Genomic DNA, 14,374 nt, shown 5'->3' on the forward strand with positions numbered 1-14,374 from the left:
TCAGCAGGACTTGCTGCTGCCCGCAGAGCTTTCTCTATAAAAGTCTCCCTATTTTCTTGGGCAAATGCCAAAATGTTCAGCCTGGTTTTAAAGAATCCACTCAGGAGGGGTTTAGGAGCTTTGCAGTAGTAATTCTTCATGTACCAGCCAGCTGGCAAAGGAGCACACACTTTCTATTAAAAGCTGCTTTAATTAACATTAGTAATACGCTACTACCCACCTTTCATAATGTTATAGTTGGGGTTGTGTCCAGTTCATTGTGAACCTGCATTTTCAAAAGGTTAATTTCAGTTCTTTCCTGTTTCTTACCATATCAAATGTAGGTGCCTTGTCTTAAACTTTAAAGCACCAATAAACTGATCCTCCACCTGTATCACTGTTGTAATGTCACCACTCCCCCTGCCTGATACCTGAGTTTTCCCCTTCTTAACTCTCTGTTATGTCCTTACCCAGTTCTTAGTGTTATCCTTTCTGATGCCCTCCCTCAGCACCAGGAATAATATTCCTATTTTTTAAAGAATTTGAAGGAAAACTACCACTTCCTTTTCCCTTTTTCACATCCTTAATTAGCTCTTCAGTTGTTGCCCTATGAATCCTTGATCCATTTTTTCTTACTCAGTTTGCAAACAGGGGAGACACCCCCTGCATTGCTCCTAGGAGACTGCTGTAAATCAGAGGAGTCTGTGAAACTGCTGATTGAAGCTTGGGCCATTTCAGCCCCTGCAGTAGTCTACACAGTCTGTAATCCCGGGGATACATGAATGGTTCATAGTCACCTCTGCCTCCTTCCCTTTTGTACTGTGACAAGCAGGGTAACCTGTCTCTTTGTTTGCAATGTAAACTACTGTGTAATCTTCTCTATCGTGTGTTAGAGTAGTAATACAAGCTTATTTGGGTTTGCAAATTAAAATGTTTCGTGCCGCTCTGCCCATCTGACTCCCACCATCTTCAGAAGGAATTGTGGAGCAAAGTTTGTGTTCCCTCAAATTCTCAGCATGCAGGGCAGGGCCTGTGTTAATCTCCTAGCTGGTTTTAGTGATAAGACTACAGATGTAAAATAAACGCAGGGAGCTTCTGCTAGAACTCTAGCTAGACTTACAGCTACATGTCTGTTGATTTTACTGGATTTGTTCCTGAATACCAGAGGAAGAGAGAATGGAATCTGGGCCAAGAGGTTTTCAACTGTTTTACATGTGAGGCACCTCTCACTGGACACAAGGCACCCCTCCATACCTTTTATGAATTGAATGACACCTCATTTAAAAAACGCATTTATTTTATCACAGGGCTTCCCTTCTTGCAGTGAGGCTGGGTAGTTGGGCAAGGGGAGCAGCTAGACCCAGAGAGCTTGAGCTTGCTCTTACCTGCCTTATTTTCTGGGCTGGGGCACATTGATTGAGCATCACTGTGATTGAACATCACTGGCCTAGAGCTTTCACAGTTGAACACTCAGGGCTTACCTGCCAGAAAGCCATTTTGTTACTGAATGAAGAGGCCTAGGAACTGTAAAAGCATCTAGCATACAAAATGCATCTGACAGCTGGCCAGTTATTCCTTTATAATACAAGCTTGCTGCGCCTTCTGTTCCACTTGAAGATGTGCCTCTGTTATCCATTTGTTTATAACAGTGGAAAGGGAAAATGAGGGCCATGCATCGTTCTCCTCCCCAGATAGGAAAGGGAAAATTCAGGGAGGGGCAGAATGAAGAGACACGTAGGAGCCATTGGTATGAGGAGGAATTGGCTTTTGGGGTCCCACAGGCATACAGGGGGATGGGAAAGTAGCATACAGAGGGCTTTGTGGGCAAGAAAAATAGAGGGAAACAAAGGAATCTTGGCATTTCCAATGAGCTTAGCCTGTAGAAACAACAGGCGTTTATTCTCGTCCATAGGTTGGCAAGCTTTTCAGAGCAGCAGGCTGAAATAACACAGCTCAGTTCCAGAAAGGCCAGCACTTCCAAACCAGCCGCCACTGCTACTTTTCTCCACCTCTAAAATGCTTCTGATATCCAGGCTTCACTCTGTGTTAAAACATTTAAATGGGAGGTGCCTTACCAGTACAAATACAGTTTGGGCCTTTTTGTGTGCTTTTGTTTGCACCTTGAACTTATTCCCCTGGATGAATGCTTTACAATCCAGGAGGATTTTTTTAATTCATAAACTGGGAAACTGTAAACCCTAATGGTGCCCAGTGGGCACCATGTTAAGACTGTGCGGGCCGGGAGCGGTCCGAGGCCCTTTTTTTTCGCACGGCAGGCTGTGGCCAGCAGCCCGGACACGCCAGGTCGGGGAAGGCAGGCGGCACACTAGAATTAGGCATGGACGCTTAATGGTTGATTTAAGATTGTTTACTTACACTGTAGATGGTCGCGGTGCAGGCTGGAAAACTTCCAGGAAAACTTTGCTTAAGTCCCAGTGTAAGGACTCAGACAGAGCTCTGGATTCACTCACATGAAGATTGCTAGGCTCCGTGGAACTTGTGCGCACAGGGAAGGGTACGTCGAGGGATTAGGCGGCGACGGGGAGAGGCGAGAGGCTGATCAGACCCCTATAGCCTTCTTGAAATACATGCTGGGTCCAATAGGCTCCACAGCGCTTAGAGATCTTCACGAGATGTGAAGTCTCCTCCTCCTGATGTTCGTGGAGTCCTCCAACTTGGGCGGAAACCACTCAAGCCTCTTATATGGCTAGCAAGCCAATTGCTAGCCGCCACGTAGGAATAATTTAGAACTGACCAATAGTGGGACACGAATTTGAATACAAATGGCGGGAACTCCTTGCAATGTGCATTTCTGTGTTGCAACGAAGAAATGCACCCTGCAAAGAAAGCTACAAGTGGCAGGAAATAATTCAGCAGTGCCGAAGCGCGCACAAACAAAAATCACACCCTTGGGTTGTGACAAAGACTACCTCTTGATGCACACTAGCCCTGGGTTAATGATACAGTATCATGATGAAGCTTCTTTGCCTTCTTAGTTCCACAGGAAGGGCAGGATTAATCAATAAAAGAGTGGCACTAAGGCTTAGTAGAGGAACAGTGTGTGTCAAGATGGCACTAGGACCCTGCTGCCATCATCGCAGTTTCTGTCTGAAGCCACAGGGAGAGGGTTCAGCCTTCACTTGTCCCTACTGCCAAATGCTGCCAAAGCCGCATGTCTGCAGCTTTTGATTGCAGACTTCTGCTCTAACGGATTAAAGTACTTGTAAATGTTCCACAGAAACAGCTACAGATTTTGTCTCCTGTCCATGCACCTGCCACATATTTTGTTTCAAGATTACACTGTGGGGGCGGGGGAATGGGGGAGGAAAAATGTTTGATTCAGACATCATTATATGAAGTACAGGTGGTGCTAAGTCCTGTCTCCATTATACTGGTAAAGTGTCTTTTAAGTCATTTAAAAAAAATCTCACCTCCTTAATTAGTGACAGGTAGCACGTCAGGTTCAGTTTGTGTCTACATGACAGCAATTCTGGCATCAAAGCCATGTTGGAGCATGTGACCCAGTGCTTCTGCTGAGCCATATGCTAAAGGCATGTCCTGTGACACCCCAGGCTGCAATCCAGTGAGTTTTTAGTCTGTGGCTAGAATGCCTGTAGGACCTGCCCACAGAAAACTGCAAGCTGCACATGGGGGAAGCATGCTCCAGAGCGTCATACAGCCAAGAGAAAGTGGATGTAGGACAGGCGCAAACCAGTTGCACAACATCTCTGTTTGTCCCTTACAGCAAAAACACAGCTTGGTGGCAGAAAAACAGCCAAGTGTCAGACTAGGCCTCTGCTAAGGGTGTCTTGCTGCCATTTTTAACCATACTCAATGTTGCCTCGAACATTATTTGGAGTCAGCCAGCTGTGCCGATCGTTATTTTCAACATGGTCAAAAATTGTAGTACAAACAGGGCCTTTCCTTTTTTTTAAAGCCGCTGGCATTTCCTAAGAAACAGAAGCTTTATTGGAGTTCCCTTAATATTGTCAGTTTTCTGTGTTTGCGAGCTCAAGTGTTCGTTCCTAGTTAGTCTCTCCCTGATCTCTGCCCTGGCTTTCTCATGCTACACAGTAACAAGCATAGATACCAAAACCACTCCTGTCAACAAGGTAACGTGTGCGTGGCTTTACTGTGCATTTTTAACCAGTTGCTAATGAGAGTCAGTTGACTGTGACACATCACTTAGTTACTTGGGCTATCCATTTCAGTTTGAAAGTCCAAAGCTGTTAGAGGTTAGGCCTGTCATCTGTGTCACAGGTATCAGATTTTAACCAGCTAGAGTATGGCAAGAGAGCATAGTTACTGGCTGCCAGTCCTGACTTTATCTGACCTTCCTATGGAACCGAAAGATGCATAATCTCCTGGGGTGAGATAACTACTCTAAGAGGCCTACCATTGGTAGAACTTGGAAAATGATATTGTTTTTAAGAAGAATGTAGCATTAAAATAATACGAAAAAATGGTGTCATTCAGCATCAGGAATTGTCATCCATGTGATAACAGGATGGTTTTCTCTCTTCTCTTCCCTTTTCAGATTTCCAATCTGTATAGGACTTTTTCTATGAGTACAGTGCTGCAAGCACAGCCTGGTAACTGAAAATCAAGTTTGTTATCACTGTTTCTAACATAGTTAACTACACCTTTCTTGGCAATTCTGTTAATGAAAGGAAAATGGAAAAAAAAACCCTCTGCTTTTCTAGGAAGAAAATTGTTATAGGATCAGAATAATATGGTTGGTAGGAACCACTAAGAAGTCATTTAATCCAGCAATTGGTAGCCTTTTTGTGGTGACAGGCTGGAATAACCTCCACACACTCTACCTAGCTGCAATGCAACATAGCATGAATGAGGCCCTCCTGCTCCATGAATACCACTAGAGTCCTCTTGGATCTATAGGCTCTGCAGGGTAGACTGTAGGTTACCATATCCATTGGCTACAGCCCAGAGACTATAGGATACCAACCCCTGATCTTGGACAGCCCTTTCTGATCAAGGAAGAGTCATGACTATTTAAACCAGAGGTGTCAAAGTGATCAGGCTCCATGGGCTGGATGAGTGGCACAGGACCAGTGCATAGGCCAGGTGAATGACTCAGGGCCAGCCCTGCAGGCCAAATGAGTCCCATGCCCTTCCTCACATGCTAGATACAGCAGCTGCTCCAGCCAGTCTGGGATGTGGATCACACACAGCATATGTCCCAAACCGGTTGTGCAGCACAGTCCTAGAGCAAGCGCCACGGCTATTAGATTTGGTGTGTGGCGGGCGGAGGGGTCCTGAACTGGCTGTGTGCGGGTGCTGCTTGTAGTGCAGGTCTCAGAGTGGTCTGTACATGCAATGCATGTCCTACACTGGCTGGAGCAGGCATCGCATTTGGCATGTCTTGGGCCCTACGCATGGGGCCAGTCCAGTGCACACCTCACGTGGTTCAACTCGAGACTCAGGGGCAGGGGCCAGCTGTTGGACCCCATGGGCCATATCTTTGATACCTCGGTTTAAACCATTTTAGCCAAGTGTTTGCCTAACCCTCAGTTAAAAATGTGTGGTGATGAAGGAGATTCCAGAACCTCTTTAGGTAGTTTGTTCTAGTGATTAACCACCCTCTTAGTGAGAGAGTTCATCCAATCTAAATTTCCCTTGTTGCAGTTTAAGTCCTTGTTGATCTATAATCTCAGACTACTTAACTAAGAATGACTCGTTAGTAGTGCAAAAGGCTATTTTTACAATTTAGTTTGCCAGAAGTTTAAAAACAATCTTCATCTAGTGACAAAATATTTCTTGTATGTTTTTCAGTGTTAGTGTTTTCATGATAAAGTAGCACTGTGGTCATTTTTTTTCTACCTAGTACTTTTTTCCTCTAGTAACTTGATGAGCTTGACAATTAATGTGTTCGCTTGTACAAGTTTACTCATAAAATAGCTCTTCTGTGCCTGACTAGAATTCTTCTATCGGCAATAGATAGTGAAGCCCTGATGTACTGTCCAAGTTTGTATTACAACCTTGTAATGGAATGTGTTCCTCAGCTTCCAGTGACCCCTTAGTAAATAGCAGCATGACGTTCTAGCTGCTCTGCCGCTGAGCTCTTAACGTGAAGCTCTACCAGAGTGCTCGACAAGCTGAGCTAACTGACATGACACTGTGAAAATAAATCACTTCCCTGGGAACAAGGAGGATTCCTGCATATTGTTTCTCTGGATTTTTGTCTGCAGCTTCCTTTTGAGTATTACAGTGGATTTTTCATAATAGTTAACGAAGGATGGAATTCCAAAGCAGAGCTTGCTCCTATCTGATTCCAGAGACTGAAGACGCTCCACACAAGGTCCCTCAGGATGCCTACGATATCAGAGGAAATGAAGGCGAAAAACCAGTGTCAAAATTACAGCGTAGGCACAGTGAAATAAAAGTATACAAAGAGTTTTGTGACTTTTACGCAAGATCGTAAGTTCACTTGCTCAGCATTTGGATGTTATTTGACAGATCACCTTTTAACATCTGTAGTTGTCTTTACTCGTTTTATTTTGTATAGAATAGGATTGATCCATTCTCTAGTGCAATTCCACTTGTTGTGATTGATTAATTGGTAGTTTTCATCCCCACGTGATTTTTTTTAATGAACTATTTTGCACTTGCAAAGCAAATTATGTGTGTGAGACTTGGATATTAGTTTGTACAAATTTTGGGGAAAAAGGTACAAATGATCTTACTGGTACCGTAACTTTCTATTTATTACATTTTGGTGGATAATTACTGATTACCATAACAAATAGTAAGCTTATGTTGCCATTAGGAAATTTTGACATTTCTCAAAGTAAAGTGAATTAAGTATTTGAGAGTTCTGCAGGGAGAAAAGAAAGCTTTGAGGGTGAGGGGTTTTTTGTTTGTTTGCTTGTTTCTGGGTTTTTTTGGTTTTGCTAAAAGCTATGCTTTTCGAAGTTTCTTCACCAACTACTTGTGGTTAGATAGTACTTTGTATCCAAGAAATGCTTGAAGTTAAATTCTAAGGTACAATATCTGTTCACCTTTTCTGTGCAAAAGCTGTCGAGCTATAGAAAAGGTTGCAAGTTATACTGTGTTCAATATTCACACCAAATCTGGACACTTTTTCAGTAGATAGGGTGTGAAATAACCTGTTTCCCTTTGAAAAAGCACAATAGTTTTGACAGAAGTAGTTTATGAAGAGAGGCAGTTAGCAATACAGCTAGACATTCTTTACGTTTCTTATTTGTGCATGCGTGCATGCGTGCACACACGTGCATTTGCTTGAGACCCTGTGAGAAATGGAATACTCTTGATCTGATACTCTTGAGGTTTATGTGGAAAATGCAGCTACTGTCACCCTCTTCTGAAAAGAGTTGTAGAATAGAAAAACCAGCAGATTACTAATAACCAGGCAAGTGCTGTTTTAAGCAGGGCTTGCTATTTTTCTGTGGTGTAGTGTTAGGTAGTAGTTCTCAGCTTCAGGACCGAACACAGGCATGGGCGAACCGGGCAGCTGCCCAGGGCCCAGACAAATAGGGGGCCTGAAAATGGTAATTTTTTTATTAATAGTATCACGATCTCTGGTGAAGCGGGGCCTGATACTAAAAGTTCATGTGGGGCCGCCAGGAATCTATGTACGGTGCTGCTCAGCTTTTTCAGATTTGAGGCACCCCTCATTAGACAGCACCCCTCAGAAAATGAGTTGGTTTTTACTAGTTTTGTGACTATAAAAAATACTAGAGCAATTATTCTGTTGCAAAGAACTCAAAACGACCACAGCAAGATAGAAGGTTTCTGACACGATTGATTCCTATTTGAAATCACTGGTTTTATCTTATGAATCATGTTGGAGCACCTAACAGTGCTAATATCACCCTTTAAAAGATCTCTGTTTCCTTGTTGAGACTCGCTGGTATAAAGAATAAATATAGTTCCTCAGCTTGGAACCATTTAATAAGAACTGTGTTAATTATCGTTGGCACTCCCTCAATTCAAGGATGATCTCTGCCAAGGCTCACTGATGGGTCTTGAGGTGATTTAGGAGTCTAGTCCTTGAATCACAGATCTGTTCACAATCTGTGTTAATGTAATACCATGAACCGACGCAAGTTTTGTACAGAGGAAGTCAGTTGGAGTTGAGGACACTAATACCTGCAAAGTAATACTCGGCATCCAGCCTTTTTGGCAGGCATGCCACAAATTGGCCCTGTACTGTCCCTGAGTGTGCCTACATGAGGCATTTACTGTAAAGCTGACCAATTAATTCTGCAGTAAATGTCTCTGCGTCTCGACATGCACCCCTGTTAGGATGCAGGAAACTAATATAAACTCTGCAGCAGAGTATTTACAAGTCCTACCCTGCTGCAGTTTTTTGTGCACAGCTGCACATGTGTAGACTCAGACCCAACTGCCTAGGGCATGAGGGTGCTTCAGTGCAGAGGCTGTCTGCTGGCTCGCCCCACACTGGAGCACACTTGTGCCCTATCCAGTCCCTGTGCAACACATTGAGCCTGGTCAGAGCAGCTCCAGGCTGGCAGGCTGACCCCCCTGACTCCCTGCCAGCCGAGGCTGCTCAGACCTGGCTCAGTATGCTGCAGTTTGGGCACGCGTCTAAACCACATGCCAGGGAGCTTCCCAGGAGCAATAAACTTGGAAGCAAAAAGCTGCCAAGTTTATTGCTCATGTGTAGATGTACCCCCTGAGTGCCATTCTAATCCCCATGCTCTGCCTGGTCTGCTGCTCTGTTTTCTGCTCCCTACCTTGTACTTTGCCCAATCTCCAGCTCTGCTTTCTGTGACTGTGCTGCTTCTCCTCTCCCTGATCTGCCATGAGCCATACACACAGGCCGCCTGTGACACTTGTGCTGCAGGTTGGCAACCCTTGTTATAGAGGATGTTGCTCTCCCTTTATATGGATGCAACATGACTTCCTGTCAAACACAGAAATCATCTTTTTACTTACTGAAGAATAGAAACAGTTTCTCTTATAAAAATACCTCAGTCAATCATCTTACCAGAAAATTCACATCCCTTAAATGGGTTTTATCTATACTCTATAACTGTTCTGCAAGTGGTTTGCCAGATATTCTTAAATTGATCATTTGCCCTGTATTTGCTCCCCACATAAAGGTACAGGTAGAGAGCTCTGCCTCAAAGACTTTTGTGAATTTAGGTGTAAGCAAGGAAACAGCCTAAAGTCCGAGGGCTTAAAAAAATTAGAGCCAGGTCCCCCAGTTGACAGATATGGAGCAATGCTGATTTATTGCAGTTGAATATTCAAACCTGAAGAGTGAGTTTGGTTTCTGATTTTTGCAGATGTTGCATTAACATTTTATTACAAATGCCTAGGAACCCAGAAGTACCTAGGTTATTTACGTGGGTGGTTTTCAAGTCTCTGATTCAGATTCCATGTAGCTGGAATTATTTTGCAAAATTAATATTTCTTAAGAGCACTCTTCTGTGCATTGGTTATTTCTGCCACAGAAGCTAAGTACTATGAATTCCACTCCTGTGCATTGATGCCCTAGATACTTTGTACTGGTTTTACGTGCATTTTAGAGCAATATTCTTGGTTTCATCTCACAGAGGAAAACCAATTTTTAATTAGTGATAAGCTGGGCTCTTGTTTTGCATAACCATTATAATTTTATTTTCATCTTCTGTCTTGTTACAGAAAACTACCTGTTTTTTCCCTTCACACAAATCTGCAAATATGCTATTACTAAAGGGCTTGGACGGGGGATGGATTTAAATGACGTTTTACTATTTTCTGTCTGTAGAACTGTCTCAGCTCCAATTGAAGTCAATGTATAAAGAGGTAGTTAGCTGTACTAGTCTGAAATCAGGCACATGGCAAGGCATGATGGTGGCACTTTAAACACTGTTATTCAGAAAAACTTCAGTGGGAATTGGATAAGGCTAGGTGGCTTTTGAGAAGAAAAAAAGTTAAAATCAAGGGATCTGGAAGTTTTCTTCTTCTTTATCCCTTTCTTTCAGAGAAGCAGTGTAATCTTTTTCCTGTTTTATTTTGCTTTCATTACAGCAATATGGCAAATGCTCTTGCAAATGCCATCTGTGAGCGCTGCAGAGGAGGCTTCGCACCTGCTGAGAAAATCGTTAACAGCAATGGTGAACTGTACCATGAGCAGTGTTTTGTGTGTGCCCAGTGCTTTCAGCAGTTCCCTGAAGGGCTCTTCTATGAGGTAAACAAGTTAAAATATTTTTCTCTTGACTTCCTGGGTTTCCTTTTTAAGGTGTAAATGGAAAATGCACCTGTTCATGTAATGCAAAATGTGGTATCGTTCTTTGAAAATAGATATCCAGAAGAGAGGAGAAGCATTTCTATGCCAATATAGAGAATGTCATTGCAATTTGAGAATGTTAACATCTTTTTTAGTCACAGAATTAGTGATGGGCAAAAACCTACTAGGTTATCCCAAGCATTGTGGTAAATGCAGGCTTTTCCTTACAGTGTATGAAGACACATGCTACATATTACGCTTGAGGCACAGAGAAAACAGAGCTACTAAAATGGAATAAATGTAGAATGAAATTCTGGCTCCACTGAAGTCCTCACTGAATTTTGTCATTGGCTTCAATACAACTCAGACTTTTCCCAAATACTTTCTGTTAGAAATGAGCTCAAGCCATGAGACTGAGCTTCAGATCTGAATATACGGAAAGCCAGATGGGATTCAGATCAACTGGGTCAATTCAGGATCCTTTCTAGTAAACATCACCTTCCTAAAGTAGCCAAAGTGAAAAGTTGGTTTTGCTTTAATGCTGTAGCCGTTGCTCATCCCACTGCATCCTGGGTGCAGAATGTGTCATTTCTGTGACTCACTTCCTAGACACAGCCCTCAGGGGTCATTCTGAATTAGAGAAGTTCTTATGTTTTTGCATGGGAAGACACCTCACCATGTTTTTTCAAAAACCCAGAGGTCAAATGTGTCATAATCCAGTTGCCTTTTCCCTTTTCTGAGTAATGGCTGGGGATCAGCAATGGGCATAGAGAGGATTTTGCCTATGGTATGATATTGATGGATCAGCAATGGCCTTAGAGAGGATTTTGCCTATGGTATGATATTGAGCAATTGATATGTAAGAAAAACGATTGCCTGCAATGTGGAACAGCTTTGTTTCTAGTTTACAGAAGCTCAAAAAGATTAAAGACCAGATTTCAAAACCTCCTCACACCCTCGCAGTCTTTTCAAAATCTTGTTCCTAAGTAACTTTTCATGATCACACAGGATGTCTGGGGCAGTTTTGAGACTAAAAACAAGATTTCCTTCACTTCACGTCCAGTGCTTTTGCCACAAGACAATGCTAGCCCAGTTACACCCTTAATGCTGATTCAGTTTAGACTTTTCTATTTAATTTTTTATTTATGACTGAAGCATTTGTATATAGGCATCTTATTTAGTGCTTCACACAGCACTTAACGTAATAGGATCACAGCCTAAATAGTTTGCAATCTAAATTGGAATAGTGGTTGAAAGCACAGGAAGATTTATGTCATACTGTGTTCTCAAAATGGGGACAACCATCTAACAAAAGGAGAAATTGTGTAGGGATCTGAGGTGTATCAGACATAATACAGTATGAAAAGAAGCACACTCATTATTTAATTAAAGAGTGTGACAGTTTGCTTTCCACAGTGTTGTTGCTGTAAATTGCCATCTCTTTCACTGAGCTGTGATGTACGTGAGGATGACTAGGCTACATGTAGTGTTCCAGTTAAGCAGTAAATCAGTGCTGTAGTAGTCCAGAAGATTCCATTTAAGGATATAATCATTAGTCATTTAATGATGTAAACATGAAGCAGCTCTGCTTGAAATGTTGTCTCTATATATGATGGAATATGCACTCTAGTTTGAAAATCTTTAACAGAAATGTCTGTCACAGGCATGTATTTGTAATGAGGTTCATTTTAGAGGCAACATAATGATTCTGACAGTTTAAATACACATTGGTGTAAAATATTAATTTCCTGTGATGAGATAAATATAAAATCATCCTGCCACTTTCTTTACTGAGATCTAGTTTGGGATATTGTCACTGTGGATAGTATTTAACACTGGAGAGGACTTGTATCATTAAATAGTTTTTGATGGTTTTGTGTGCTAAGACTCAGAAAACATACTAAGATCTTATCCAAAATTGAAAACCTGAAACTATATGTTTGCTATCAATGCAGGAGTACTGACATCAGAGAAATCTTGGTCATATGAATTCACCAGAGCATCATCATGGTATGGTGCCAAGGGTTTAGCTGAGTGGGCATTCTAGGCAACAAACGGAAGTGGATTAAAAACATATCTTAACATACAAGTTCAGTTCTTACAGATAGGCTTTGGATAGCCATTTCCAAGCTCAATATTTCAATAGCCATTTCCAAGTTCCAGGAGCTGAGTCTCAGATTTCCTTTCTTCCCAAGCAATTCCAAATTCTTGAATTTTCTCTGAGCCAAACACAGCTCTTCCTTTTTCCATTTTTAGCTTTAGCTGCTTTTACTTTTGGCTGCTTTCAGAGGAGGCTGAGGCTGGGTGGGTGATTTCTGTGGATTTGCTGGCAACTTGCTACCCTGGCTGCTGTGGAACTGGCATTTTAGTGCTTTCAGACTTCTGCAAACGTGAAGATTTTGAAACACCTCTTATGTAGGATAGTGCAGGAACACTGGAAGGAAAGGCTTAAGTTGCAGATCAGCATATTTGCACCTAGCCCCAAAAATGAGTAAAATCTCTTTAGTGCTTATGCACAGCCTCGGGCTTCCATTCTATTCTTTCCTGTCCAGGAAGAACATGGAACAACTGCATACTTCCTCAGCCAGAAGAAAAATGCTTGTACCTGAAAGCTTGCAAAGAAGAATTTTTCCAACTATTTTAGTTGATCTAATAAAAGATATCAGATTTACCCAAATAACCTTGTCTGCCTATGTCCTTAGATCAACATGACTCCAACCAATACCCATGCAAAGCCTCGGCATGATCTTGTTCCCCTGTTCTTCTCGGGTGCATTTGTGGCTAGGCTTTTTGCATTTAGAAGGGAGCAAGTGCCCCACCATTATCTGTTTAATGCATCCTTTAACATTCTCCTCCCCTGTTTTAAAGCACCTGTTTTACTTTAAAGTGAGCCTTCCTCTTAAAGGCAAAGGTAACTGTTGATAGATTATACTAGAGATAAAAGTAGCCCTTCTTCAGTATCATTGGTCAAATTAATTTCCAGTGAGTTTAGTTGTGTGATGTTTTTACTTTCAAGGAGGTAGCTCCTAGCTTGTATAGAAATTGCCATTTGCTACAAAGGCATTACTGTATTTACTTGAATCCAAGATATCCCTGAATATAAGATGAGCCCCCAATAATTAGATTCTATATATGGAAAAATGATAAATGTTATAATTTTCCAGGTATAGAATCTAATTATTGGAGGTTTGCCTTGAATTTGTCCCCTTCCCCCTGCTACAGCAGGGAAAATAAATCGGGGGGGGGGGGGTGAGGTATCCCCCCTCCCTCCCTTACTATCAGACCCCGCTCTCCCTGAGTACATGGAGGTGAGGAGCAAATTTGAAAACATTGACCTTGAAATAAAAATGCCTGCAGTAAGGTGCATGTAGGCAAATTAGTACAGGTACCAATAGACTTGGCTTATCCAACATTGATGCATTTTACCTTTTCTGAAAACTGCTGCAAGTTTTAGCAAATGTACTCCATAAACATACTTTTAAATAGCACTTTTGTACTTATATACTGTACAAGCTGGGCATGTCTACACGTGCAGTTAATGTGCAGAATCCTTACTGTGCTAAGAGCTCGTCTATGTGTGTGCCCATCTGGAGCAAATTTGCTCCTGACGTGAGCATCTCAGGGTAGAGCTACTCCTGCTCTGCTCTGCTCCCATGTAACAGCCAGGGGGAGCTCTGGCAGGGGGCACCAGGATAAGGCCTGGGCTCTATAAGGTGGGGGGACCTGTTGCACCCTGGGGCAGCTGCCTCTCACCCCAAGCCCCTACCCCGGGCAGCTGCCTACTGCCCAACCCCTGCTCCGATCTTGGAGTGGGGACTGGGACATTGTCCCCTACCCCAGTAGTAGGCAGCTGTTGGACCCTAGCTCCAAGATTGGAGCTGGGATGTTGTCCCCTGCCCTTGCAGCTGCTTGCTGCTGGGGCCAGCTCCAAGATCAGAGCTGGCCCCAGCAACAGGCAGCTGCAGGGGCAGGGAATATTGTCCCAGCCATGGCTCTGAGATTGGAGCTGGCCTGGGCAGCACGTAGCTATGAGTGCAACGGTCATTGTCCCAGCTCCAGCTCTGATCTTGGAGATAGGGCCTGACAGCTGTCTGTTGCCAGGGCAGGACACATTGTTTCACTTGGCCTTGTCTTGTATTCAAATAAATACAGAATCCTTCTTTTAAATAAGTGTGT

General features: G+C 42.8%; 1 protein-coding gene across 6 annotated transcripts in view; it reads left to right on the forward strand.

Annotated features, from left to right (window-relative positions):
• Positions 1-14,374, forward strand: part of LIMS1 (LIM zinc finger domain containing 1) — a 57,632-nt gene that overhangs the window by 18,159 nt on the left and 25,099 nt on the right. For 2 of the 6 annotated variants that reach the window (XM_025213561.1, XM_025213560.1), the window contains exons 1-2: positions 6,051-6,417; positions 10,000-10,159. In XM_025213561.1, the coding sequence (XP_025069346.1) occupies positions 6,236-6,417; positions 10,000-10,159 (342 nt within the window). In that variant the 5' untranslated portion in view covers positions 6,051-6,235. Of the gene's footprint in view, positions 1-6,050; positions 6,418-9,999; positions 10,160-14,374 lie in introns of those variants that run through there. The other 4 variants (XM_006031886.3, XM_006031885.2, XM_025213562.1 and 1 more) reach the window with 2 other exon arrangements.

Source organism: Alligator sinensis, unplaced genomic scaffold (assembly GCF_000455745.1).
Source record: "Alligator sinensis unplaced genomic scaffold, ASM45574v1 scaffold1232_1, whole genome shotgun sequence".
In the NCBI taxonomy this organism is placed as follows: domain Eukaryota; kingdom Metazoa; phylum Chordata; order Crocodylia; family Alligatoridae; genus Alligator; species Alligator sinensis.